The sequence below is a fragment of the Bactrocera dorsalis genome, chromosome 5 (genome assembly GCF_023373825.1).
Source record: "Bactrocera dorsalis isolate Fly_Bdor chromosome 5, ASM2337382v1, whole genome shotgun sequence".
Classification (NCBI taxonomy): domain Eukaryota; kingdom Metazoa; phylum Arthropoda; class Insecta; order Diptera; family Tephritidae; genus Bactrocera; species Bactrocera dorsalis.
In genome coordinates this window covers 72,460,398-72,487,380 of record NC_064307.1, presented here as the reverse complement: position 1 = coordinate 72,487,380, position 26,983 = coordinate 72,460,398, and the positions used below count along the sequence as shown (strand labels likewise).

At 36.9% G+C, this 26,983-nt stretch overlaps 1 protein-coding gene and 1 long non-coding RNA gene across 2 annotated transcripts in view; both read left to right on the top strand.

Annotated features, from left to right (window-relative positions):
* LOC109579767 (uncharacterized) overlaps positions 1–26,983 on the top strand; it is a 106,746-nt gene that overhangs the window by 27,509 nt on the left and 52,254 nt on the right. Inside the window, exon 2 of the long non-coding RNA XR_007422836.1 lies at positions 7,321–7,361. This is a non-coding gene — a long non-coding RNA (uncharacterized LOC109579767). The remainder of the gene's footprint in view (positions 1–7,320; positions 7,362–26,983) is intronic.
* On the top strand, positions 17,410–25,827 carry LOC125775297 (toll-like receptor 6). The gene has a single exon (XM_049457374.1). The coding sequence runs from the start codon at positions 19,018–19,020 to the stop codon at positions 23,938–23,940; it is 4,923 nt and encodes a 1,640-aa protein (XP_049313331.1). The 5' UTR covers positions 17,410–19,017; the 3' UTR covers positions 23,941–25,827.

The following is a 26,983-nucleotide window of genomic DNA, read 5'->3' as shown; positions in this document are numbered from 1 at the left end:
TGTACGGCTGAAGAACTAATTCGCGTATACCATATAAAGACTGACGTGCGGACGGTATCGTCCCATCTCGTCATGCTGATCATTTATATATTTATTTTATATGGTCTCTGATGATTCCTTTTGTTCATTACAAGCTTCGTGTCAAACTTGTTCGTTTCGAAAATCCACCAACTATGAAGTAAATCTTACTTCTGACTAGGTTCCCTGACTACGAAGGAAAAAAGAAAATATCACGCAGCCCAGAAACAGTTAAATCTGTCCCTGCTGTCTGAACTCACCATTCCACATGTCAGCAGATTAGTTGACTCAGTCATCTAACAGCCGTCTAGTCTTACCTAACTTACAATACAAAAGAAGACTAAGTAATCCTAACGCTTTTATCGAAAAGAGGGAAGAAATCGAAGATGCGGAAGCGTTAGAAAAATTACATACTTTGATAAAAATGTTGAGCTTTATGGAGAGACATCTATGAGCAGAAAATCATATACTTAGATCAAAGACTCAAGGCGAGTAATAATACGTTTCATGACATCCTGGTAGTTGGAAACGTTAACGTGTCGCTGTACTTTGACAAAATTGAGTGATTTTAGAACCAATCTTAGGTCCATATGATCTTTTAAAATTGATTTCAATAAACCTTCCGATATTCCAACGATGCCAGTAAGATCTCTGACTTTTAAACGTCGATTCTCAAGCACTAACTCCTTTACTTTATTGATCATAAAAATTTTTAAATTCTTTAAGAATTTGTCTCAAATCAAATAAACTCCACGCAGCAACCTTAAAGCCGTCTCGTCTCCCACACAGCATCCCAATACGACCGCTAGCAGACAATGAGCGTTGGCTGGCTGGCTAGCTCTCTCAATAAGTGTCATTGGTGCCAAAGAAACGACACATTACCCGGAGTAATAAAACTACAAATACACACACACTCGAGCTTGGAATGATGGCCAACAAATGTCTAACAATGTAACAGCCACATAGAAGCGGACCACAACAACACATGCCACAGCAGCCGCATCGAAATGCCACAAGCATCAATAGAATGGCGTTAAAGGTGAAGAGGGGTAGCAAACAGCATACATACATACATATACATGTCTGCAATGCCGCTTAGTGCGGGTGTAAATGAAAGCGCTGAAGAGCATACTACATGCTTATATGCATACATATGTACATACACATATATTGTTATTTAGTTGGGTATTTTTTTCGTTGTAGTAGTTGCATTGTTGAGACAAACTTTTATGCACCGCAACACGTCAACAACAAGCAAACGCTGCTAGTAGTCAGCACGCCCAGCCAAAGCCAAAGCTAAAGCAAACAACAAAAGCAAGCAACATTCAAGGACATGGCAGCAATAAATCGCAATATGCACGTGTACGCGCATACATATAAAGTTGTTGCTGCTGCCCAGCTGGTTTGTGTGCGTGTGTTTATTGAAGTAAAAAAGGCGAGCAAAATGCAATAAAGCACTGTTTTAGTGGCGTTGAAAGCGCAGCAAGGATAATGAATGCTATGCAAGCGAGTAGTAGCATGTAAATACGTATGTATGTATGTGTGCGTGTATTTACATATCCATGCATTAGCGCTCGCTGTGTGTGCGTTTGATAACGAATTTCCACAAACAAGGACATGCGGTCTGTGATAGTGTTATTGCTCAAACAAACTAGCATGTTTTTAGATATTTGTATGGTAATCCAGCTGCAATATTCGCGATCCCGAAACACAATTATTTTTAAAAAACTTAAATTTAACTTTAAATTAATTGGTGTTGAAAAAATATTGCAACGATAACATTATAGTTTTTAATCCCGAAATTTCGGGATTTTGAAAATTTGTTAAAATTAAATATACGAAATCACCGATTAAGCATATGACATCCGAAAAACCGGTTTATGTCATTTTAATGCTGTAGTCCCGAAATTTCGGTATTGTTAAAGATGTTCTTAAAGCGCACTAATTTATTTGTTTAAGTGTATAGCCGCAAGAATTCCAGTAATTTTTTTTGCAATCCCGAAATTTCGGGACTCGTGCCCAAATTAATTATTATATTTTATAATGTCCATACAGATATTACGTCAAAAATGGCTGCAAAAAGTCTATCTATTTTCTAGTCCGAAAATTTCGGTATTGTCAAAGAAGGTGAGCTTTACCGATATATGTACATACATATACAGCTAAGCTCAAAAATTACAATAAGCTAAATTTTTACTTTTCCATCCCGAAATTTCGGGATTGTAAAAGTTATCCTTAATGTGTTTATAAGCACATGTTCTATTTCCATACACACTTTCCAATATAACATTAAGCTTTTTTTTACTTGCCACGCTTGTGGGCATAAATGGTTTAACGTGTCCCATATAAGCGAGTGACTGAGCGACTGACTGAGAGTGACACGCGTGTGTTGACGTTGAAATTTAGAATTTTACCCAACAAACTGTGATTCGATTTGAATACTTAAGTAGCACAACGATCAGTCATGGACGCACATCTAGACAGCAAACAACTAGTTTTTGAGGTCGAACTTGAAAAAAAGCAGGAATATGCAAATACACACACATATGTAGCTGAAATGTGTGTTACTGTGAATTTTTGTACATAGTATATGTGTATATAAGCAAGCACCAGTAGTCAAATAATGTCCTTTGCCCGACTGCAAAAAATATTCCTCTCACTTTCCACGCACATAACCATAAATCTTCTTTTTCTTCAATATTAGCATGTTTGCCCGTGTGTGTTTATATGCACATGTGTGTGTGTGTGCTGTTTGACCATGATGTAGGTTAATTGCTTGTACATAGCTTTATGTAACCAAAAGTTGCAGTTCGTATTTGTGCTCGTATTACAAAATAAGCAAGCTGCTGACCGCCCACGTTTTGTTGTTGCTTATTTGCTTATATGTGTGTGTGAGTTTGAAATATTTTAAAGCTACAAGCGCTTGATTTCATCAATTAGCCAAACTGAAATGCTAAACTTTTGCTCACACCACACACACACAGAGGCAAAAATATACACGAATGATGAGGGTGTAATCCGTTTATGCAAAAAGCGCTGCATAATTCACACATGCAAATATTCGGAGCTAGCAAAATTTTTCCCAAAGGTATTACATATACTTTAATTATAAATGCACGTGTGTGAAAATTATTTGCTGCCAGAATAAAGCGCTTTTAAATTGCTTTTATTTGCTTACAATTTAAGTCGTTCAAATTTCAATATTTCATAAGACAGATTATTTTCAAAGAGAACTTTTATGAAAGAATATTTTATATAAAATAGAATTTATAGTAATTTTTCTTATGCCTAATACCTCTTTTATTTAAAAAAAAAATAAATATCCTTTCACACTAAATAAGCTCAAGAGATGCTTCACTGTGACAAAGAGTACCTCAATTTCCAATACTCCTAACCTTAAATTAGATTTCATTACATCTTTGTGAGGCGACTGATATCTGTTGTTACCATAATTCTAAAAGCTTGTCTCATAGCAACTTAATTCCTAACCATTTAAGGCAAACCATATATTCATATAGCTTTAGCTAAGAGAAAACAGCACTAACGTTGTTGCTCTTACCGACAGATTTTTCGGCAAATAACCGACCACCAAGGCCAACCATCGAAACCGCTATCGTAACTGTCAACTAAACTGCTTCGTAATCAGTATCCTTACAAACTTTATAGAATTTTGTCATATTTTTTGGAACCTTTGTTGGTTTTAGAGCCAAGTTATAGTACCAGAATCGTCACTTCGAGGTATAAAGAGGTTATCTTCCTATAAAAAATTGATACACCGCGCAGTTGGAACAATGGCCTCACGTTCGCTCAGCTGGTTGACTATCCGCTTCTGCACGACTTCAAGATCCTTTTGGCATAGAGGAGAACGCATGAGACCTTCTGAACTACTTGCCCTTAAAAAAGTTCATCTAGCCGCAAGCCGCAAGAGTTCTTACTGGACAATATCCAATAGGGATTTATGGGATAAGAGTAAAAACCTTTATCAGACGTAAGTTGTCAAAAAGTAGTGTGAACTGGAATTATTCATGCACTATCTTCGCCATTAAACAGCTTTTCCAAAACTGAGGTTGAAACATCTCAACAGTCTTATCTTCAAAGAACCAGGAAACGTAGCAGGAACTGGCATTTGTCTTCTCAAACAATTTTTGATATATTGGAAACGCTTTTCGATTTTTTCGTTCTTATGATTGATGAGATCCTTGTTAGGATCGACCTAATAACTTAACCTAACTTCTCAACTTTCAATCTAGAAACAATAAAGCAAATAAGCATAGATATTAAACATTTGCCTCCATCTCTCTACTTTCTTATAATACATGTTTAATATGCTTTAAATTACTCCCAACTCCTGCTTCAGTCTTATTTAGTCCACATTGGTCCTTCTCTCTCACGAATGCAGCGCTGATTCATGCTCTTGAATTTGTTGTACTTTAAACGAAGGCAGACAACAAACAGCTGACCTATGCAAACATAAATCGGATTTTATTGTTAAGTTGATTATATTTCACTTTATTTACATAATGTCCGCAATACTGGCAAACAACTGATGCCAAAGCAAACAACCGAAAATGCACAAGAAGAAAACAGCGGTTGAACAAATGTGAGGAGAAATGGAATTCAATGGAAATCGTATCACACAAGGAGTGTATTCCTTGGTGTATTATTGCGTGGGAAGTTCTCGTTTATATGTACCAAAATTTTACTATTTCTGTAAAGTATGAAGTAATTGAGCTGATACGCGAAGTTAAGCGGATTTTACGATTTTTGTTTTATGAAATATTTGTTTTAGGAATCTGTCTTTAATGAAGGTGCTGCTAGGAATGGTATATAAATTGAAGTATGGAGAATGCTGCTATGTTAGAAAGTGGAAATTTTGAATATAGAAATGTTGAGGTAAAAGGTTATATGCTTAAATTATTAGTTGATTATCCTTGATATCTATCTACAGATAGTTGTGCCTGAATAGCATATCGACCATTTAATCGCCAATAAGTCTCAGATAATTGGGAGATACAAGTTTTTTATCATTTCGAATGAAATATTATGAAAAATATTTGAGTTTTGGTTATAAATTGGTTATATATCGGTTATATATTGGTTATCTATCAGTTATCTATTAGTTAAATCTGACAGCGGAAGTTTAAAAGTTTATGCATACATATATATGACGGAAAAACGATATAATAGAAACCACTTGAATTAAAACAAAAAATTTAGTTTTGGTTATAAAGTGGTTATATATTGGTTATATATAAGTTAAATCTGATAAGGGAAGCTTAAAAATTTATGCATACATATACGAAGGAAAAACTATATAATAGAAACCACTTGAATTGAAACAAAATTTAAAAAGTGGTTATATCTGAAATTGTATATAACAAGTTTATATAATTATAAATCTAGGGAATCAGTTTTGATTTTTTTGATGATAGTTTTGACAACATTTTATTTATTTCCAACTTTACAGTGTCAAACGAGATATATAAATTTAAAGTAAATTTTCCAAAAATTTTTCTCTGTGAAGTTGTTGACAAATGCCTACATATATATTTCACTGTAACAGCGTAAAGGTTCCTTTGTAATTTTACTCAGCGCAAAGACATGCTGGCGCTCCTACTCAATTGTCTGCGGATTTATTTGAAAATTTCTGTTCACAAAAATCTTGCATTTTTTCACAAAAACTCAATATTTTTCCAGCAGAACACACATGCATATATATGTACATACACATAAAAATATATTTATATGTGTTTATTTGTAGGTGTTAGTATCCTATAACCAATAGCTTGATATATGCCGGCAAATTTGCTGGTATGCGTGTGTGTCGCTCCGCTCTGGTTCAACGTCACGGCCATTCGCACGCACACTTGTCTTGTCTACCAGCCCAAGTATGCGTTTGTGAAATTCCTTTAAAGGCAGCAATGCACAAGTACCCACTTCGCAAATAAAAAAATAAAAAAAAAAAATGGAGGTAAAAAAGAATTCATAATAATAATAGGGAAAATCAATAGTCTTACCAAGTGTGGTGTAGTTAAAGAATAGCTGTATGAAATTGTTTGTTGAAGAAGCAGAAAAGCGGTAGAACCATGAGTGAAGATGCTGTGCATGAATGTAAGTAAGATATGTTGGCATCGAGTAAAGGACCAACCAGTTAGGGATATGTGTTGACGTTGAATGCGCTGTAAGTGAAAAATGTCCTTTTTCACATGTCACAATCATAAGTTAAACATAGAAGAGAGTTTAACATACAAACATATATGAACAAGAGAATTTTCTTTTTTGGTTTTTTATATTTTTTTTGTGAAAAAATATATGTATATGCATGACATAAATGTGTTAGAAATATATATGTATATGTGTGCTAGTGTTTTTTCATGAATTCATAAGCTTAGACATTTTCTACCGTAATCAATAAGGCCGTCTGGCGACTCACTTTTCGATTAGCTAATATTTGCTTTATGCCCTTAGCTCTTAACATACAAATCTCTTGCCATCTTACACCCACTCCAACTCAGTTTTGTGACTTTAAGTAAGCACGTCCACACATTTTTTTAACCAGCCCGCACGCATTTCGCTTTAAAAAGTGCGTTTACGCCACCCACGTTGAATCCAGGATGTGCCCAGCAGCCACACTCGTTGCCAATTCAATACTTAACACCCCAGTGTACATCCCAGCAATTTTTCGACAACACTTGCCCGGTGGTCATGCCAATAGTTGCACCTTCATTTAATTGTTGGTTGCCACAGTTATGGCCAAACTATTGTTGCCAATCACAAAAAAGTAAAAATAAAATAAATAAGCAATTTTAGAAAAATGCTTCAGAGCGTCCTTTTGCCCAAATTGAAAATGTCTAAATTTTTTGGCAGTCAATAGCCGGTGCGAAAGTGGCGAGTCATTGACACAACACAGCGCAATAATACCATAATACCAGCAACCGGAAACAGGATGTTGACATTTAGGTGAGCAGTTACAATGTAACAGCATGACGGCGCACATATGTTGGCCCACACATACGCACACACATACAACATATTTTTAAGGATATGGTGATGTTGTAGCACTATGCGTCAGTTTTGACCAGTCTACCCATTGTAGCCTGTTTTGTTGTTATTTATTTATTATTATTTTATTTTCATTCATACTTTTTTTTGCATTTTCATTGCTAGTGTTGCTTAGCGTCAGGATTTTCATACTTGATTTCACTGCTTTTGACAACATTATTATTGTTATTATGATTTTACCTTAAATTCTTGCAGCATTCAATTTTAGTTTTGTTGATATTTGTTATTCTTTTTTTGCAGACTACACAGGTTTTCAGCTCAATCAATATGGATAGCTTTGGGTAAGTGAAACAGTTTACCTTTACATTTATAAATAACCGAATATGGTTGTGTACATATGTGTATTACTCTTTGGTGTATATATATTTCCATGGCAATATTTTGCCTAACACAACTTTTTTATTGCTGATATTTTGCATTATTCGATAAAAACTATTCGAGATTCGAATAAGAGTATTTTATTAAGCTTCGCAACTGAAGCTTTAAAATTCAATAAATTTGCTTTAAAAAAACATTATCAGATATTTACTGAAAGTAGAAATACCTAAATTAACTTAAATTGACTTAGCATATTTTAAAATAATCAATTGTTTTGTTTGCATTGCGTCAAACTAAATTTATTTGTAACTCAACATCAGCAAACTCTTTCTCGCCATTTGGTGAAATTAGAATAAATTTATGGGTGGTTTGAAAAAATGTTTGCTAATAATTATATTACACCATATTTGTGGTGTAAGAAAAGAGATTTAGTTGTAAGGTTACTAGAACAAAGTGGAAAAAGCAGCCCTGGACAAGCTTTTGTTATATTTCAACTTGATTTCTGGTGAATAGACTCCTAGGTACAATGTGATTTCATGACCTTTTTCTATTACTTTTAACTAAATTCCGCGGTATAAAGTGATTTTGTTAAATTTTTCTACCATGTCGACATAATGCTATCCAAAGCTTGGGAACAATGTGTATTATTTGCTACAATATGAGCCACCGACTAAAAAAACCTTTCTCTGGACTCATATTCATATCGTAAGGTATGTCTAAGTTCAATGAACTCTACAAATCACAAAACTATGTCTTATCTCATAAAATAGTAAGTTTTTTAAAATCTAACGACAACTGTGCGAACTCTTGGTAACTTTAACTAAACTCACTTAACTGCCAGTATACTTCAAAAGAGTTGATAACTGGACACTCCGGGGAGTTTTCTTTTTTTTCTGATTCCAGCACCAAAAAATATGTTTTCATTGAAAAAGTAGCGAAAAAGAAATAAATATATTTTTATAACCTTAACTGTATACCATTTTCCACTCTCAATAGCTCATACAGAGTATATCCTTTCACAGGGCAGCAAACCTTGAATTCATTTTGGGCTTATCTAAACATAGAATCCAATGAATATTTAATTTATAGCAGAAAGTAGAGCAAAGTTTGTTTACATATATTTGCTACATAAATTGCATTATTAAATAAAGTCATTTATTAATGGAAAAAATCTGCCTGCCGCCGCCCTACGGAGTCAACAAGGATATATGAAGATTAACAATTCATAAATAAAACGATGATAAGCTGCTGTACAAGCGGCATATAGCCATACAGCTGGGCAATAATAATTTCTAATATATACGCACATAAAAATTTGTATGTGTGTGTGTGTATGGCACGTTTTTAAGTATGCGTGTGTGTGTGAGCTTTTCGCTGCCTGTGTCAACAATATCGATTTTTTTCGAAAACGCTTTTTGTTGTCCAACAATGTTTTCTTTATTCTCATACATATGTACATATACATATATCATATACATACATATACATATATATTTAAACGTTTTTGTTGTTTTAGCTAGTTGTTATGCCTTGTCGTTGTATTTGATATTAGAATAATAATATTTCATATTGCCTGCTGTGTTGTGCTATGCTATGCTGTGCTATGTTTGTATGCTTTGTTGCTTTAGTTGCAGTAAGCCTGTATTAGTGCGTGTGTGTGTGTGGACAAGCTTTTGGCATTTATTTATTTTGTTTTAACATTTATGTTTGTTGTTGCGCATGTTTTTGTTGTTGTTGATAATTCAATTTCACATGACATGACTTCATCGTTATTTCATAAATACATCAACACAATTTCAGACACATGTAAACATGTTTGGATAGCAATACTGCAAAGGTTAGGGTGATACATAAAAATTTTATTAAAAAAATATTTAAAATTTTTTATTTTTTAACGTAACGCGAACATAATGTCCGAAATGGTGGAAAACGAGAACAAAAATTTAGCTTCACAACTTCAAAGGATTTCCTAGAACCACTAGGTTCCTATCGTTCAGTTTGTATGGCAGCTATGTGCTAAAGTTATGCGATCTGAACCATTTATAAGGAGATTATGCGATTGACTGAGACAATAATCTATGCAAAATTTGTTGAAGATATCTCGTCAAATGAGAAAGTTTTCCATATAAGCACTTGGTTACGATCGTTCAGTTTGTATGGCAGCTATATGCTATAGTTATCCAATCTGAACCATTTTCACGCAGATTTTACTATTGATTTAAGGAATACTTTTTACCAAATTTCGTGCAGATATCTCATCAAATGAAAGAGTTTTTCATACAAGCAATAGGTTCCGATTATTCAGTTTGTATGGCAGCTATATGCCATAGTAGTCGAATAACAACGATTCCGGTAAATGATCAGCTGCTTGGTAAGCAAAGGACATGTGCAAAGTTTCAGAACAATATATCAAAAACTTAGCGACAGACAGTTTATATGGACATGTCTAACTCGACTCAGTTCACAAGTCGATATAAATACTAGGGCTTCCAACGTTTCCTCTTGGTGTTGCAAACTTAATCTATTCTATTCTTGATATCAGTATGATTTTTTTTTGTCCACCCTAATGTGGGTGTGTGTGAGTTTACATATACATATGTATGTATATGTGTGTGTGGCCGTGTTTGTGTGCCTGTGTAGTCACGCATTAAGCGATTTTTGCACACTAATGGGTCACTTACTATGTATGGACAGTTCAATGATGCTAGAGATATGTTGTATGTGCGTGTGTATTGGTATGCATGTGTCCACATATGTGTGCGTTTGCATAAATGTATTTTGATTAGTTCGCAAATAGTTGGCATTTTTAGTAAGCGCACAAAATTGTAATGCAATTTATTACATAATCAATTGATTGAGTATATTTTGTTGGTAAAATGAGTGATTTTGTGACTTTTGATAGAATTTATTTTTTTGAAAAATTCCCAAAATTTTCAAAATTTATCATTGCTGCTTTCTACAGTTATGCAATTTAATTTCTGCAATTCAAAGAATGCTGTCGATACATATCAACTGAATTGAATTAAAAATCTCGCTCTGTAAGTTCTAAATCAAGCGCTCACCTTGACGGCCTTCCCCTTACTTGTTGTTGGAACGAAAGTTTTGTGGCAGCCATAAATTCTGTGTTTACCTTGAAAACGTTAGTCGCTAACGTTGTCCTGCATTCATCTTTAGCCACGGTATCACTCTAAGCAGGGGTATACCGTTACAAGTATGCGTCTGTTCACAGCTTTGTTGCAACATGTTAATGTGCTGTTACCGAAATACGCATGCCGGGCGGAAGTGACAACATTTCGGTGGCATAGTTTATGGTCTACTTTGCATGCGATGTGCAGCAAACGCGCTAGACGCCAACAACAACAACAAGCTATAGAACAACAGCAGCTCAGAGCATTATGTGGCATGGTTATTGTGAGTGTCACATACTCCTTTGCGGATTTTAAGCAAGTAGGGAGCACTATTTTCAACAACAACCACGCGAGCGTAATAACAACATCACAGCGCCAACAACAACAACATAACGTCAACAACAGTAACAACAGTTCAGTTTGTAAGCTTAACTCGCCATTGCGACTGCGATTTATTGCATGCGCCACAAATGACAGAGGCAAGCTCACACACACACACACAGTTTTGTGCGCCGCTCTGGCTGTTTAACGCTAGTCTTGTGTATGGCATTAAATCAGTTTGGGCACCTTTAGTGCCTTGAAGTAGCTTCAAATTGATTGCCTTGCTTTGCTCTGTAGTTGCAGCTTTCGCTGAAGCCGAGCGCTTTAGTCTCGGTTGGTCGATTTTGTGATCAGGCAGGTTAAAGTGATATATTAGTTTTGAGCTGTTCAGTAATAACCGTATAGTTCTACCAGTTTGGTCTAATTGTCATCTTCTTCCTTTAATATGGTTAGTTCGAAACATTTTAATTTTTCTAGGTGCTTTACTACTCTTTTAAGCACTAGATATTTTCTGTACCAATCACGGGTCAGGTCAAGAATTGGTGTTCGGAATTCGTATGCTAAGTGAATGGAACACCATAAACAGTATAGGCTGAGGACGCCCAAAAGAGGTTGTTACCAAAGAAAACTTCAAAAAAGTCCACAAAATTATTTTGGTTGACCCTAAAGTGAAGTTGTTGCAGATAGCAGACACTCTAAAGATATCAACTGAATGAGTACAATATATCGCTCACGAATACCTGGATATGAGAGAGCTCTATGCCAAGTGAGCTGACGCGGCGCTCACTTTTGACCAGAAACAACGACAAATTTATGATTCGGAGCAGTATTTGGAGATGCTGAGGCGTAATCAACCCGAGTTTTTGCGTTGATATGTGACAACGGATGAAACAGGGCTCCATCAGCTCACTCTGAAGTCTAATTGACAGCCTTTTGAATGGGTTGCACGCGCTGAACCCGTTCCAAACCGTGGTAAAAGGCAACAGTCAGCTGGCAAGGTTATGGTTATGTGTCTGTATTTTGGGAAGAGCATGGAATAATTTTTATTGACTTTCTTGAAAAAGGTAGGACCATCAACAACGACTAAGCGATTACGTAAGTGTATGGGACGTTTTGAAGTACAAAATCGCCAAATACGCATTCGAAGAAAAAGGGTAATTAATCATATCACAAGTCAGTGAAAAATATGGCAAAAATCCATGTATTTGGTTTCGAATTGTTTCCGCCTCCACTACATTCTCCAGATCTGGTCCCTACGACTATTTCCTGTATTCAGATTTTAAAAGAATGCTCGCTGGTAAGAAATTCTAATCGAATGATAGCGTAATTGCCGATACTGAGGGCTTTTTTTGAAGCAAAGACCAAATCGTACTACCAAAATAATATCGAAAAGTTGGACGGTTGCTGCAATCAATGTATCATCCTTGAAGTAAACTATGCTAAATATATACTCGAATTTTGTTAAAAAAAAATGTTTTACCATGGTAGACCTTTTCAAGTGACCCTCTACAAAAAATTGAAAATCTATAACCAATATATAACGCATATATAACCAATATATAGGTATGTTGGTAGTGTATGATAACCAATGCATAACAATATTATAACCAAAACTCAAATTTGGTTTTAATATATCGTTTCTCCTTCGCCTGTAAACTTATGAAAATTATGTTACGTTGTTTTGCATTTAAGGTAACGAAATATTTTTAGTTTTGGCAGAATCTCCTCTGCTTCAGACCAATTTGCTGATCTATCACAAATTTGGATCAAATAGCTTTCATAGTGAAATCTCTGGTTTTGAAGATTATAGAATTTTTTGTAAGTTGAATCTGTGTTAGGGATTTTTTTGTTTAAAACCTCTAAAATTGCCTTACAGCCATTAATTTTTATTTTCAACATTGATTTTTTATACCAACTTTATTGGCTCAGCTTTAAGTAGAGCAATATTCTAGCAGTTCTCTGCATATGTGTGCCAAATTAGTGAAAATTATATACATACAAAGCTAAAAGCACACAACTCACACACAGTCTTTAATCGATTGTTGAAAATGAAAGTCACTGAAGTGTCTGGCAGAAAAATATGAGGTCACTAAACTTGAGATGAAATAAAGCGCAACCAAAGAAAGCTTGCGTTGAAATGTGCCAACCATAAACTGTATATATATTCATATATACTTTATATACGTGGATATGTATATATTATATACGGCTGGGTACCTACTATGGTGACTAGGGACACAACCAGCACTACTTAACCGCAAATAGCTGTGGGTTCCTTTGATGATTAAGGGTATTGCAATGCTGCTGCAGAAAAAAATATATATCCTGCCACACCAGCTAAATAAGCTATTTACAACAACATGTATTTGCATGTAAATCTATACTTGCTGCTGCTATCATATTTGAACACAAAAGCTTAAAGCTTGCATTATTTTCTCTATAAGTATGTATTAGTCCAAGTGTATGTATGCATTAGTCTCAGTGTATGTGTGCATTAGTATAAGTGTATGCGTGTATATGCATTTGTAAGTGTTACACTTTGTATCTGTCGAAGGCATCCTGAAGCACCTACGAAATAATGAGGTCAATATATTTCAGAAATAATTACAATGCTCACTCTCCGCAACATTAAGGTATGCAAGTGGCAACACATACTCATGTAAGTGTATGTGTATGCGACATAAACATGCAAAAGCTACAAGCACTTGTACGTTGACACAAAGGATACTAATGCCCTTATATATGACGCTACAAACACATCATACACACACATACACTTATATTATAGAGCAACAAAATGACATCCTAAGCACTTCGAGTGGCTGGAAAATAGGAGCTTTCGCAGCAGCCGACAGGGCAAGGAGGTGTTAATGAAAGGCATGGAAAATTAGGTATTTATATGCGCATAGCTGTGTATGCATGTATGCTTTAATCTATTGTTAGTTTGTGTATGGTCGGGCTAGTTGATATCCTTTAACAAGCATATACGAGCTATTAGGTGACAAAAAATATGGAGTTACCCAGTGGCAACGTGGAGTAGTGCGGATTTTGAGTATCTGTTCATGTACTAGGTTCTAATAGTACCGGAGACTACCAAAAAATGCCTTTCTGTTCTAAGATATAGTCCAATTTGAACAAGTTGGGAACTAGACGTATTTATTGCCGGATTTTTTTGTTACTCTTTTTTTAATTATTAGATGATATATGTAATCTTCTTTTATAAAAACATTTAATATAATTCCATTATAAAATTTCTAGAATATTTGGAGCTAGTTATGAACTAGTTGGGAACTAGTCGAAAGGTATATTTTGCATTTTGCAATATTTTTTCAAAATTGTGAGAACCCTTTATAAAAACGCTGTATATGATTTCAATTTACCATTTCTAGTCAATTTTGAACTAGTTTGAGTTGAACCAGTTGGGAACTAGTTATATTTTTTGGCATATTTTTAAACTGTTGGATCATTTCTGTAATTTTCCCTTATAGAAATACTATATATGATTCCCTATTCCATTTACAACCCAATTGGGACTAGTTTGGTAGTTACTTGTGAACTTATTCAAACAATATAAGCATCTTAGCTGAACAGTGTTCTGGTCACTGACATACTCACCTACATATGTGTTCTCCTACTTACATTTAGGCATAAATTTCACTTTAATAAATATATTTAACCATAGACAACATAGATTTTCATTATCAAAATATGGACCATCCATATCAAACACACACATGCACATACGAAAACATGAAAATAGAGCTTAGAATAATAATATTAGTAGCACAAGAGCAAAATATTTCAAGCAGCCTTAGCCTGCGACATGCCGAGCTAGACGAGTAGCAGCAGGCGCAGCAGCACTTGGTGAAACTCGAGACTGATGCCAAGGCAATACAACACAATAAAATACAATAACATAAAGGCAGCAAAAACAATACAAACTAATGTTGTAAATGTGTGACAATATAGCAAGCCATGCCGAGCGTTGTAGTAGGCAAAGCCAGCAGGTTCTGAACAAAGAAAACAGTTGGCTGTTAAGAAAAGTAAGAAAAAAAACGAAATAAAATCACAAGCTGTGCGACGACTGCTGCTAAAAGGAGCAACGAAAAATGCGAAGAAAAACATGAAAAAATAAAACTGATATTTTGATGATGCTTCATAGTTACAGGATAGTTTTCGCGCATGTGTGTATGTTTTTTCGATGTATTTGTGTGTCAGCATGCGAGACTGTGGTGAGTTTCGCTTGCACACAGTTATGACAACAGCTGCTTGACAAGTCACGCGGCTTCCTAAAAGCAGACCACAATATACTATATAGTACAGAGCGCACACACACACACTAATAAATATGCTGGCATACATCATATATGCATGTATGTTTGAAGGCATGTGTATGTGCTTGGCAGGCACTCAGCAGGCGCAAAGTAGAATAAATGTATTTATGGTGACTTCAGCAACGCACAACTATGCGCGTGCATGTGTATGTGAGCATTCGCACATACAAATATAGTGAAGTACCTAATATAATGAAATCAGCTCTTCAACAAAGTATACTTCTAGCTGAAAGCATAAAATTGTTGAATAAAATTTTATATTTTCAGAGAGAGAGAGAGGGAAAAGAGCGCGCACACGAAAATAGCGCTCCATATACTGCTCAGTTTTATTTGAATGTTGAGCCTAAAAGTGTCTTTGAGGTAAAATTTCCCAGTTTTTTAGTCTCCGTCTAGTTTTGGGAAATTTCTTTTACTCTCGCTGGCAGCTTTATAGCTGAGCGCATTTGTGGAGCAAATATGAACGTAAAAAATTTTCTTCAGTTAAAGAATTTCTTTGTTAAGCAGGCATACATACACACACACCGTATTATTGTACATAATGCTCCTAGATTGCTAGTTAATTAGGCGTTGTTGTTATATTTCATTTTAAGGGGTTTGTTTGTATGAGCCTGGGTATTAGCAATTTCGTGGAAATCATTTTTTAATTATAGTTATCATTTTCCATTGCTTTGCAATATTGAATTGTGCAAAATTGTCGCACAAAGTATTGGTCTTTGATCAGAAATGTAATAACTCAAGCAATCGTGTTCGCGTGTGGTTAGTAATTCTGAGAATGCTATTAATTACTGTATGTCCTTATAAACAAGAGTGTGAGAAATTAAAGAGTGATTATGGAAAATTCAAAAATTGTATGCTTTGACCGACGACGACTTGACGTTTCGTGTCATTTGTTGAGTGGCTTTGAACAATATCGAGCTTGGAAAGGAGCTTAGTTTATGTTCAGATACGAGTTGATTGTCTGATAAATCATTATGGGGGGTCTTGTTGTCTTGTAAAAGGCTTTTAATTTATTTAATTAATTAATTTTAATTAAATTTAATTTTAATTAGCTTTTAATTTTAAATTTACTGTTAAATTTAATTTCAAAAAAATTTTATTTTATTTTTAGTCTGATTTAAATTTTATCTTTAAATTAAATTTCAATTTTATTTCAATTAATTTTACTTTAATTTAATTTAAATTTTAGTCTTTAAGAAAAAATTAATTAGCAAATTAATTAATTTTAATTTAATTTAACTTTAATGTCAGACTTAATTTATTCTTAATTAATATAAAAAAATTATATAAATTACTTAATTAGGTACTTTAATTTTTAATTAATTAGTTAATTTAAATTTTTTTATTAATTTCATTTAGACTCAGTTAAGACAATTAAATTGTAATAATGAGTTAATTAAAATTTTTTATTTTAATTAAAATTAAATTATTATATAATAAACTTAATTAATATATTTTAATTAAATTTAAAAAATTAAACTGAAATTCATTAGTTACTTAAAATTTGTTATTATTTTTCAGTATTAATTTAAGTAAAGTACCAATAAGTACTTAAACATAATTTACTTCGAAAGGTATTTTTTGAATATCTTTATTTTAGATATCAAAATAATTCGAATATGTCTATGAAAAATATTTGTTTAAAAATATTTAATATTTACGTTTAATTATTATTTTTTTGTTTTTCAAATTTTTTATTAAAATTTTTTATAAAAAATAACAAAAATTAAACTCAAATGATAGAAATAAATTCTTTATAAAAATTCGAATTGGCGCCATAAAAACTGCGCCGAAAATGCCTTGAAAGTAAGAACATGCTTTCATATCTAGTATTAGGTTTTCTACTCTCTTGCTCTGAGCGCAGTTCAGTAAAAATATCTCTACCATTTTCCTACTAAAAGTGGCCAGCAGCATGCCGCTATACTGCCAGTATCCTCACAAAGTCCTTTTGCCATAAAAATTTACCAAAGACGTTGCGCTCCGAGCCGCATTAACGCTCACTCTCTGCACATTGCCCGCTCTCTATTATTAATTTAAACACTCCCTGCTTGATTTTGTACGCACAGCTGACGCTCACGACCAGCAACGCAACGCAACTCCAATAGGCATACAGCCCGTGGGCATGCCAGCTATGCAGTGCCGTTGTGGCGAGCGGCGTAACAAAAACCACACGCACAACTCTGCTACCGCTCTTCGGCATGGCACAATGCGCTGGCACTCAGTAACTTTGTGACTCTGCTACTTTGTACTATAAAAGGTTGCCTCAGTGCGTCGAGCAGTTCAGTCTTCGATTAGAATGCCAATGTGCAGGACACGTAAACGTTAGTGTTAAGTGTTTTTGAAACGAACGCGCAGAGCAAAAGCAACATTATTCGCACATATAAAATACAATTGGAATACAGTGAAGTGCCAGCGCGTTGCTCAAGAAGAAGAAACATAAAATAAGTTAATCGAATAATAAAATAAAAGAAAAGTGTGTGAATTTTATTTAGTTTACGAAAATATTGCAACTAAATAATAATTGTGTGCAACTGACAAAATTTTACGGGCGCGTCTTTACTTAACAACAAATTACAACAAGAAAGCGCTTACTTCACGTGATAAACGCACAGCAGCCGTGACAGTAGCCGAGCAGCCGAAGTGCGCGTTGCCTATTATTTGGTATCCACAAATTGGAACTCTCATAAATGCCACGCCGCGAGTGCACAACACTTGCAACACAAATGAAAATTTATTAGCATTTAATTTGATTTGATTAAATGTGTATACTTAACAGTGCGGCAGTGGCGGAAAGCCAGCAAAACGAACACAATTGATTGGCAGCGGTCAAGTGTATATATTTCCGGAAAAAGTATACTACACAAGCCTTGTGGCAAGTGCACCGCGTGTACATTGTATGTGTTTTTGTGCAAATTTTACGAACTAAACGAACGCTGGTGTATGCCGAAAATAGCAAATAACGGTCAGAGGACTAAAATAGACGCATACAGGCAGCGCTAGTCGCCAAAAGTACGACACGAAGGAGCAAACGCCGAAGTCTAAGCATTTAGCTGTGTGTTGCACGGTTTTGTACTGGCTTTTTGGTGCTTTTGTGGGCGAATGAACGAGCGAGTGGCAGAGCCAAAATTAAAGTCGAAAAATACTTCGTGAAAAATCAAGCGAAAAACACAAGGATTTGTGGCGAACGAACTTTAACGAAACGAAAAGCTGAGTGAAACTCGCGTGGAAAATAAGGAAAGTTCATACAGTTGTTTGAAAAAAATTGTAAAAATACAACAAAAATATAAAAAGGTCAATTTAAGCAAAAAATATAAATTTTGTAAATAAATGACTGTAAAAATTGCGTTAAAAAACAAATTAAAAAAGTAAAATTTATAAAAATTATTATAAATTTAAAGTTGAAAAAATTAAATAAAATAAAAATAATAATTGAAATACTACGTAAAGCCTACAATAAATACACAAAACGAAAAGTAATTAATTCCAATACCAAAAACGTCATGTTGCACGTTCGTGTTGCAAGCCATGTTGCACGTATGCTTAAGTAATGCACATTAACATAAAAACAATGCAAATTGCAGCCAACAAGCGCACATTTATTATTAAAAAATATTAACTCTACATCGCCTTGTGGCAAGTATCGCGTTATGTGTGCAACTAAAAGTGTATAGTAAATGTTAAAAACGCACAACAATGCGCAAAACAACATTTGAAACTATAACTGCAAGCAATTGAGGCCATAAATTAAACCACATTTAACACACACCAACAACACCACTACTTGCAACATCCTATTTAATTTTTAATTGCACCGCACTGTTTAATTAAATTCTTACACAATGGCCAACTACTATTTACAAAAACAACAAAGTACACAAAAATTCTACCAACATGCCACACTAGTCATCACCGTGCTGCTAACGCTCATAGCTGGCGGCAATATGCAGCAGCAACAGCAGTTGATGCAACAAGCGCCCAGCTTGCAGCAGCAGCAGCAGCAACAACATCAACAGCAGCAGCTGCATGCGAGCAATAGCAAACAGCAGTCACAGCAAGCGCAGCAGCATCAGCAACACTCCAACGCCATTATGGGCGAGGCGGGCGTGACCAATTCACAGTTGCCACAACCGCCTACGGCGACACATTATGGCGGCGCCAATCTGCAGCCGGGTCTCGCAGGCGGCATGCTTGCCGGCACTGCAGCGCAGGATCCACGCTATGATGCGCCCGATGATTGCCATTTTTTGCCCGCGGCCGGGCCGGATAATCCAGAGATAGCGCTCACCTGCAATCTGCGTACGGTCAATAGCGAATTCGATACGACCAATTTCAGTGTGATACCCGCCGAGCATACGGTGGCGTTGCATGTCTTGTGCAACGATGAAATTATGGCGAAGAGCTCGCTGGAGGCGCGCTCCTTTGCGCATTTGGTGCGTCTGCAGGAGCTCTCCATCCAATACTGCAAGTTGGCCAAGTTCAATCGACATGTGCTGGAGGGTTTGGCACAGTTACGCAATCTGACAGTGCGCACCAATAATATACTCTGGCCCACGATCAATTTCGACATTGAAGCCGATGCCTTCGCGGTGGCCAAAAATTTGGAACGTTTGGATTTGTCATCGAATAATATTTGGTCCTTGCCGGATAACATCTTTTGTGCGTTGAGCGGTTTGTCATCGCTGAATATGAGCGAGAATCGTTTACAGGATGTGAATGAGTTGGGTTTTCGTGAACGCACACGTGAACAAGCGGCTAATACGGAACACTCCACCGCAGCAACGCCTGAAGTGTCGACGAGGCGTCAGCAAACTGGCAGCAACGCTAGCAACACCAGTTGCAATTTAGATTTGGAGATACTAGATGTGTCTTACAATCATTTTGTCTTGCTACCGGCCAACGGTTTTGGCACGTTGCGCCGTTTGCGTGTGCTGCAAGTGAACAACAATGAGATCTCCATGATCGCGGATAAGGCGCTGAGTGGTCTCAAGAATCTGCAAATACTCAACCTCAGTTCGAATAAAATTGTCGCCTTGCCTTCCGAACTCTTCACCGAGCAAGCTGGCACAATACAGGAGGTATACTTGCAAAACAACTCGATTAGCGTGCTCTCACCTAAACTTTTCTCCAATCTCGATCAATTGCAAGCGCTTGATCTGTCACACAATCAGATCACCTCAACTTGGATCGATCGTAGCACATTTGTGGGTCTGATACGTCTGGTATTACTCAATTTGGCGCACAATAAACTCACCAAACTCGAACCGGAGATCTTCACTGATCTCTACACACTACAGATCTTGAATCTACGTCACAATCAGCTGGAGAATGTCGCCGCCGATACATTTGCGCCCATGAATAATCTACACACACTTTTGCTCTCACATAATCGTCTCAAATACTTGGATGCTTATGCGCTCAATGGGCTCTATGTGTTATCACTGCTCTCTTTGGACAATAATGCTTTGATTGGCGTGCATCCTGAGGCCTTTCGCAATTGTAGCTCACTACAAGATCTCAATTTGAATGGCAATCAGTTGAAGACAGTACCCTTAGCATTGAGAAACATGCGTTTGCTACGCACGGTGGATCTTGGTGAGAATATGATTACTGTGCTGGAGGATAACGCCTTCAAGGGCTTGGGTAATCTTTATGGTCTCCGCTTAATTGGCAACTTTTTGGAGAATATCACAATGAATGCTTTCAAGGATCTTCCGAGCTTGCAGATACTCAATCTCGCACGTAATCGCATTGGCGTTGTGGAGCCTGGCGCCTTTGAGATGACCTCGAGCATACAAGCGATACGTTTGGATGGTAACGACTTAAGCGAGATCAACGGGTTGTTCAGCAATATGCCTTCCTTACTCTGGCTGAATATCTCAGATAATCGTTTGGAGCACTTTGACTACGCGCACGTGCCCAATACGCTGCAATGGCTGGATCTGCATAAGAACCGTTTGGGCGAGCTCTCCAATCGTTTCAGCCTCGACACGCAAATACGTCTGCAGACTTTGGATGCGAGTTTCAATCAAATACAACGCATTTCGCCCTCCTCTATACCGAACTCTATCGAATTACTTTTCCTCAACGACAACCTCATACACATCGTCGATCCGGACACTTTCATGCATAAGTCCAATTTGACGCGCGTCGATCTCTATGCCAATCAGATCAGCACGCTGGACATCAAATCGTTACGCATACTGCCCGTACATGAACTGCGTTCGCTGCCTGAGTTCTACATTGGCGGCAATCCTTTCACATGCGACTGCAACATCGATTGGCTGCAGAAGATTAACCACATTAAGTCGCGACAGTATCCGCGTATTATGGACTTGGAGACCATCTATTGCAAACTGCTGAATAACCGCGAACGCGCTTACATACCACTCATCGATGCGGAGCCCAAGCATTTCCTATGCACTTACAAGACACATTGCTTCGCGGTCTGCCATTGCTGTGAGTTCGACGCTTGCGACTGCGAGATGACCTGCCCCACAAATTGTACTTGTTTCCACGACCAAACGTGGTCGACGAATATTGTGGAATGCTCTGGCGCTGGCTACACGCAAATGCCACGCAAGGTGCCCATGGACACCACCGAGTTGTACATCGATGGCAACAATTTTGCTGAGCTGCCAGGGCACACCTTCTTGGGACGCAAAAATCTCGCTGTACTCTTCGTCAACAACTCGAATGTACATTCACTGCATAACACAACCTTCAGCGGTCTCCGTAGGCTGTTGGTGCTGCATCTCGAGGACAATCACATCGCCGAGGTGCGTGGCGATGAGTTCAGCAATCTGGAGAACCTGCGCGAACTCTACCTACAAAACAACCGCATAGCCAGTGTTGGCAATGGCAGTTTTGAGGCTTTACGTAAGTTGGAAGTGCTGCGTTTGGACGGCAATCGGCTGGTGCACTTCGAGGTCTGGCAGTTGGCACTCAACCCATACTTAGTCGAGATTGGACTCGCAGACAATCAGTGGAGCTGCGAGTGCAGCTACTTGATGCGCTTCCGCACCTACCTCGCACAAACGGCCGAAAAGATTGTCGATGCGGCACGCGTCTCCTGTGTCTACAACAATGCCACCAGTGTCCTGCGCGAAAAAAACGGCACGAAGTGTACGCTACGTGGCGATGAGGTCACCACATATGCACATGCTAGCGAAATCGAACATCTACTGCCGCTGCTCTTAATCGCCACATGTGCCTTTGTCGGCTTCTTCGTGCTCATCTTGGGCATCTTCTGCTACCGCCACGAGCTCAAACTGTGGGCACATACCAATTGTCTGCTCAACATGTGTTATGCAGGCCGCAATGCGCACGGTTTCGTCGAGTCGTTGGACAAAGATCGTCTGTGTGACGCATACTTTGCTTACAGCTTACAGGATGAGCACTTCGTTAATCAAATATTGGCACAGACGCTGGAACATGACATCGGCTATCGCTTGTGTTTGCATTATCGTGATGTGAATATCAATGCGTACGTAACGGATGCCATCATCGAGGCCGCGGAGAGCGCCAAGCAGTTTGTGGTCGTGTTATCGAAGAATTTCCTCTACAACGAATGGACACGTTTCGAATATAAATCAGCATTGCACGAGATGGTGAAGCGGCGCAAACGTCTGGTCTTCATACTCTACGGTGATTTGCCGCAACGCGACATCGACATGGATATGCGTCATTACTTGCGTACGAGCACCTGCCTGGAATGGGATGATAAAAAATTCTGGCAAAAGCTACGCATCGCACTGCCGCACATACGTAAGCGACCAATCACCGCCAATTGTCTGGCCACGCGCTCGGCCGTGAACATTTACGCTTCAGCGCACGAATACCAGCCCGCAGGCGGCAACAGCACCGTTGGTGGTGGCGTTGGTCTGCCAAATGGACACCTCAGCGGTGCAGGCATTGGCGTTGATAAGGCGCACTACTCCGACTGCAACAACTATGCAACCATCAATGATTGCGGCGTTGGCGCGCGCGGCTATGCGCCCATACCTACCGCCACTGCTGCCTGCAAGTTCAACACACTCAATGAGCTCTCGCACAAAATGCATAAAAATGATTTGCTGAATAACATCGGCGGCGCCGGCAGCGGTATGTGTGGCATTGGGCTCGGCGGTGGCGCCAAAACGCTCGATCATCATCACCACCTCCGCGCGCATCAGCAGCACGAGTACGCGGTGCCCGCTTATTTGGGTACGCTGAGCAATGGCCATGTGGGCGGCGGTGGTGGCAACGCGCCTACCTACGACAGCGTCGACTACGCCAAGCAGAAGCTTAGCGCCAGCAACAATTGCGACAACTGCACTGTCGGCACACAGAAACGCGTCACTAAAGGTGGTCTACATCCCAGCTTCTCATCCAATTTCACAGCGCCGCCTAACGGCACACTCACTGGCGCTTGCTACAACAGCTATAATTGCAAGAAACCATGCAATTGTGGCGCGCGCAAGCACGCGTCTGCCGCCAGTGATGACGGCATCAGCTGTCGCTGTGGCACCGCGAGCAGCGGCGCGCCAAAGGAGCTAGCCACTTCAACAGCGGCGCCAACGCCGGCGCTGGCTGCGTCTGCGACCACGTGCAGCAGCAATAGCAGCAACAACAGCGAACGCAGCAGCAGCGTCACCAACAGCAGCAATAACAGCACCAGCTCAGCGGGTAGCGGCAATCGCCAACCAACCGAGCAGCTGGCACACTACGAATCCAGTTTATCGCTGAACGAGAGCGCGGCACTGAATGGGCCACTGTGGGCGTAACAACAACTGGATTTGGGTGGCGGCATTGCGGGCGGTAAAACACGCATGGCGGTCTGCTTGAATGTGTAAGCGCGCCCCGAACCAATTGCCTAGCAAACGCAATGAAAATTTCTATGTATTTTTAAGTGTGTATGCGTGCGTGTGTATATGTGTCAGCAAGTGCTTCAAATTGTGCTCGTGTGTATGGGTTAGTGTTAAAAATGTAAAGCGCGTCAAAGCGCCAGAGACAGACTGTGCAACCAGTGAATTTAATTAAACGCCTGCAAGCGCACACATATACAAATGTGTGTGTGTGTGTGCGCATATGCGTATGCAGGCAGTCAGGCAACTAGTAGTTCTTGTATGTGGGCAGTGTATGTGAATTGTTCAGGACACTTGCTGTGGCACGCTTAGGCAGTGGCATGTGTTGAAGCGACTCGCACAAATATGAGACTTTGTAAAAAGTAGCAAACCAAAAGCAAAACTAGCGAACTAAAAACAGAACAGAAAAAAGCAACAAAACAAACACAAAACAAAGCAAACAAACAAACTACGTAAAACCGCTAACTAGTTCTAGTTACTTAAATTATAATTATGAAATTAAACTTAAATTATTACTTAACAACTAAGCACTTAGCAAAGCGAGGCAGGCAACTGAACAAAATAAGATGAAATACAACAAATGATTTTCACTAGCATTAGTATTTACCATATAGCGGTTAATAAGTGTGCTTGTGTGTGTGCGTGCGTGTTTATTGTATTTGTATATGCGTGTAAATATTTAAAGATATTTGATTTCTTTTTGGACTTCAATATAGCAAAACGATAAAGTTTGAAAATTTAAATATAAAAAATTAAAATTGTTAAATAGACTGATAAAATTAGTTATTACGTTTAAGTTTCTTATAAATACTAATTATTAACAAACAAAATGAAAAACACAAAGACAACTAAAAAAATTTTAAAATAAGTGAAAAATGCAAAATAAAGTTGAGAATCTATTATTGGCGCTTAAACAAAATTAAAAAATATTGTTTTCTCATTTAATTTGGCAAAATTTTTAGGGAAGCGATATTTTGCAGTTGAGCAAACACATTGCATGAGGTGTTGGTAATTTTAATAATAGAGAGAAAGGGTGTGAAATGAAAAATAATTTTTTTTAGGAAATCACAATTTAAAAAGCATTTGCAAAACTTAATGTTAAATTAAGACGAAGATTTATACATTAAATTATTTTTCATATTTTTTATATTTGACTCAGAAGCTTCAATTATTTAAAGGTTTTTCATATTTTTTTTTAATTTTTGACTCAGAGACTTTTGAATTTTTCATTCTTGACTAAATAAGCTTCATGTTCTTCATATTTTTAGTTTTTGACTCAGAGGCTTTAAATATCTAGTTATTGTTTATTTTATATTTCTTGGTTATAGAGGCTGCAAAAATTTAGTTATTTCTTATATATTTAATTTTTCATCAAAGTAGCTTTAAAATTTTAATTATTTTTATAAGTTTTGTTCGCTGTCGGTTTTTTCAGGAAAGGACATTTTCATTTCGCAAAAATTTCATATTGAAAATTTTTCAAATCCCTCAAATAACAATACAACAGATAGCCATAATATTTGTAGTTCTCGAATCATGCTTCAAAAGTGCTATTTTGTGGCGTAATAAAAAAATTCGTTAACAGCGCTTAAAGGTAGGCAATGTTAAAAGTAATTGCATACTTTTGGGATTAATATTTGTTGTTCTCGAATCACGCTTCAAATTTTTACTAAAATATCAGAATATGTAATAATTTTTTGGTAGACTATGATTGGTTTCTCGAAATTAAATATTTTCAATTTTTTTTAAGTCAAATGTACTATATTGAAGAATTGAGCTAAGAACAGTTGTCAGAGTTAGCAGTTCAATTCAATTTCTGATTATGCAAGTTGTTTAAATATATTATTTTTTTTTTAATACGTCACATGTCACATATGTAGAAATATTATCCATAATATTTTTAGTTTTGGAAATATGCTTCGAAAGTGCGATATTTTATACGATGACTTCACCTAAATGTAGGCAACATTTAAAATAATAGCATATCTTTGGGATGGGCACAACTCAACAGTAATTTTTTAAGCAAAGAAATGTTTAAAAAGTTAAAAAAATATATTTAAATTTTTTAGTGCTTTCATTATTTCTAAATTTCAAAATATGGTTGAGAAATGCGATTTTTTTTTATGTTACGAAATTCGTTGACTTCGCCTAAAGGTAGGCAGCATTTAAAATAATAGCATATCTTTGGGATTGGCTCAATAAAACAGTGATATTTTAACAAAGACATTTTTACAACAATTAGCTGAATTTGATTAAATATTTTAGTGCTTGATTACACTGCTCAACAAATGAAAAATATATTTTGTGATTTTGTTTTCATGCTCCAATTCTGATACTGAATATTAAACATAAAGCCCGAAATTATAATTGAGTTCTAGGTGTATGAAAATTGCCGTACTACCAATACACGCCTTGTAAATTTTTTCGCGTAGCATACTTTTTGGCGTTTAAAATACAATTTTTTCGTCTTATTTTCTCAATAAACTTTTCATACCTTTGTTTTGTGCCATTGTTGAAGATATAAAAACTAATTCTATAACTATGTTCACAACTAGGTATTTGGAAACTACTATAGTTTCAATACACGGTGTTAATATTTTTGCTTAGCATATTTTTTGGCATTTAACCACTTTAATAATATTATTATCACTTTTACAAGCTTTTTCCACTTGAAATGTCAGAAATACAAAAGTTATAAATATAACAGTACTTTCAGTTCAATATTATTACTATATTTTGCCTAGCCTACTTTTAGGCGTAACACCAGCTGAACTTTAGATATTCAAAATTGATTTAATTTCGCATGCTTTCAATAGCAGACTTCAGAAATAAATCTGCTACTCTTCTGACATATGTTCATAGTATTCTAAATTATATTTTTAGCTTAAGAAAAATCTAATTTTTCAAATTTACTTTAAAAAAATCGAAAAACATTTTTGTCTTCATTTTAATTAATATTGTATGT

Excerpts from the sequence above, each read along its gene's own strand:
- LOC125775297 (XM_049457374.1), top strand. The coding sequence starts at position 19,018 with ATGGCCAACTACTATTTACAAAAACAACAAAGTACACAAAAATTCTAC.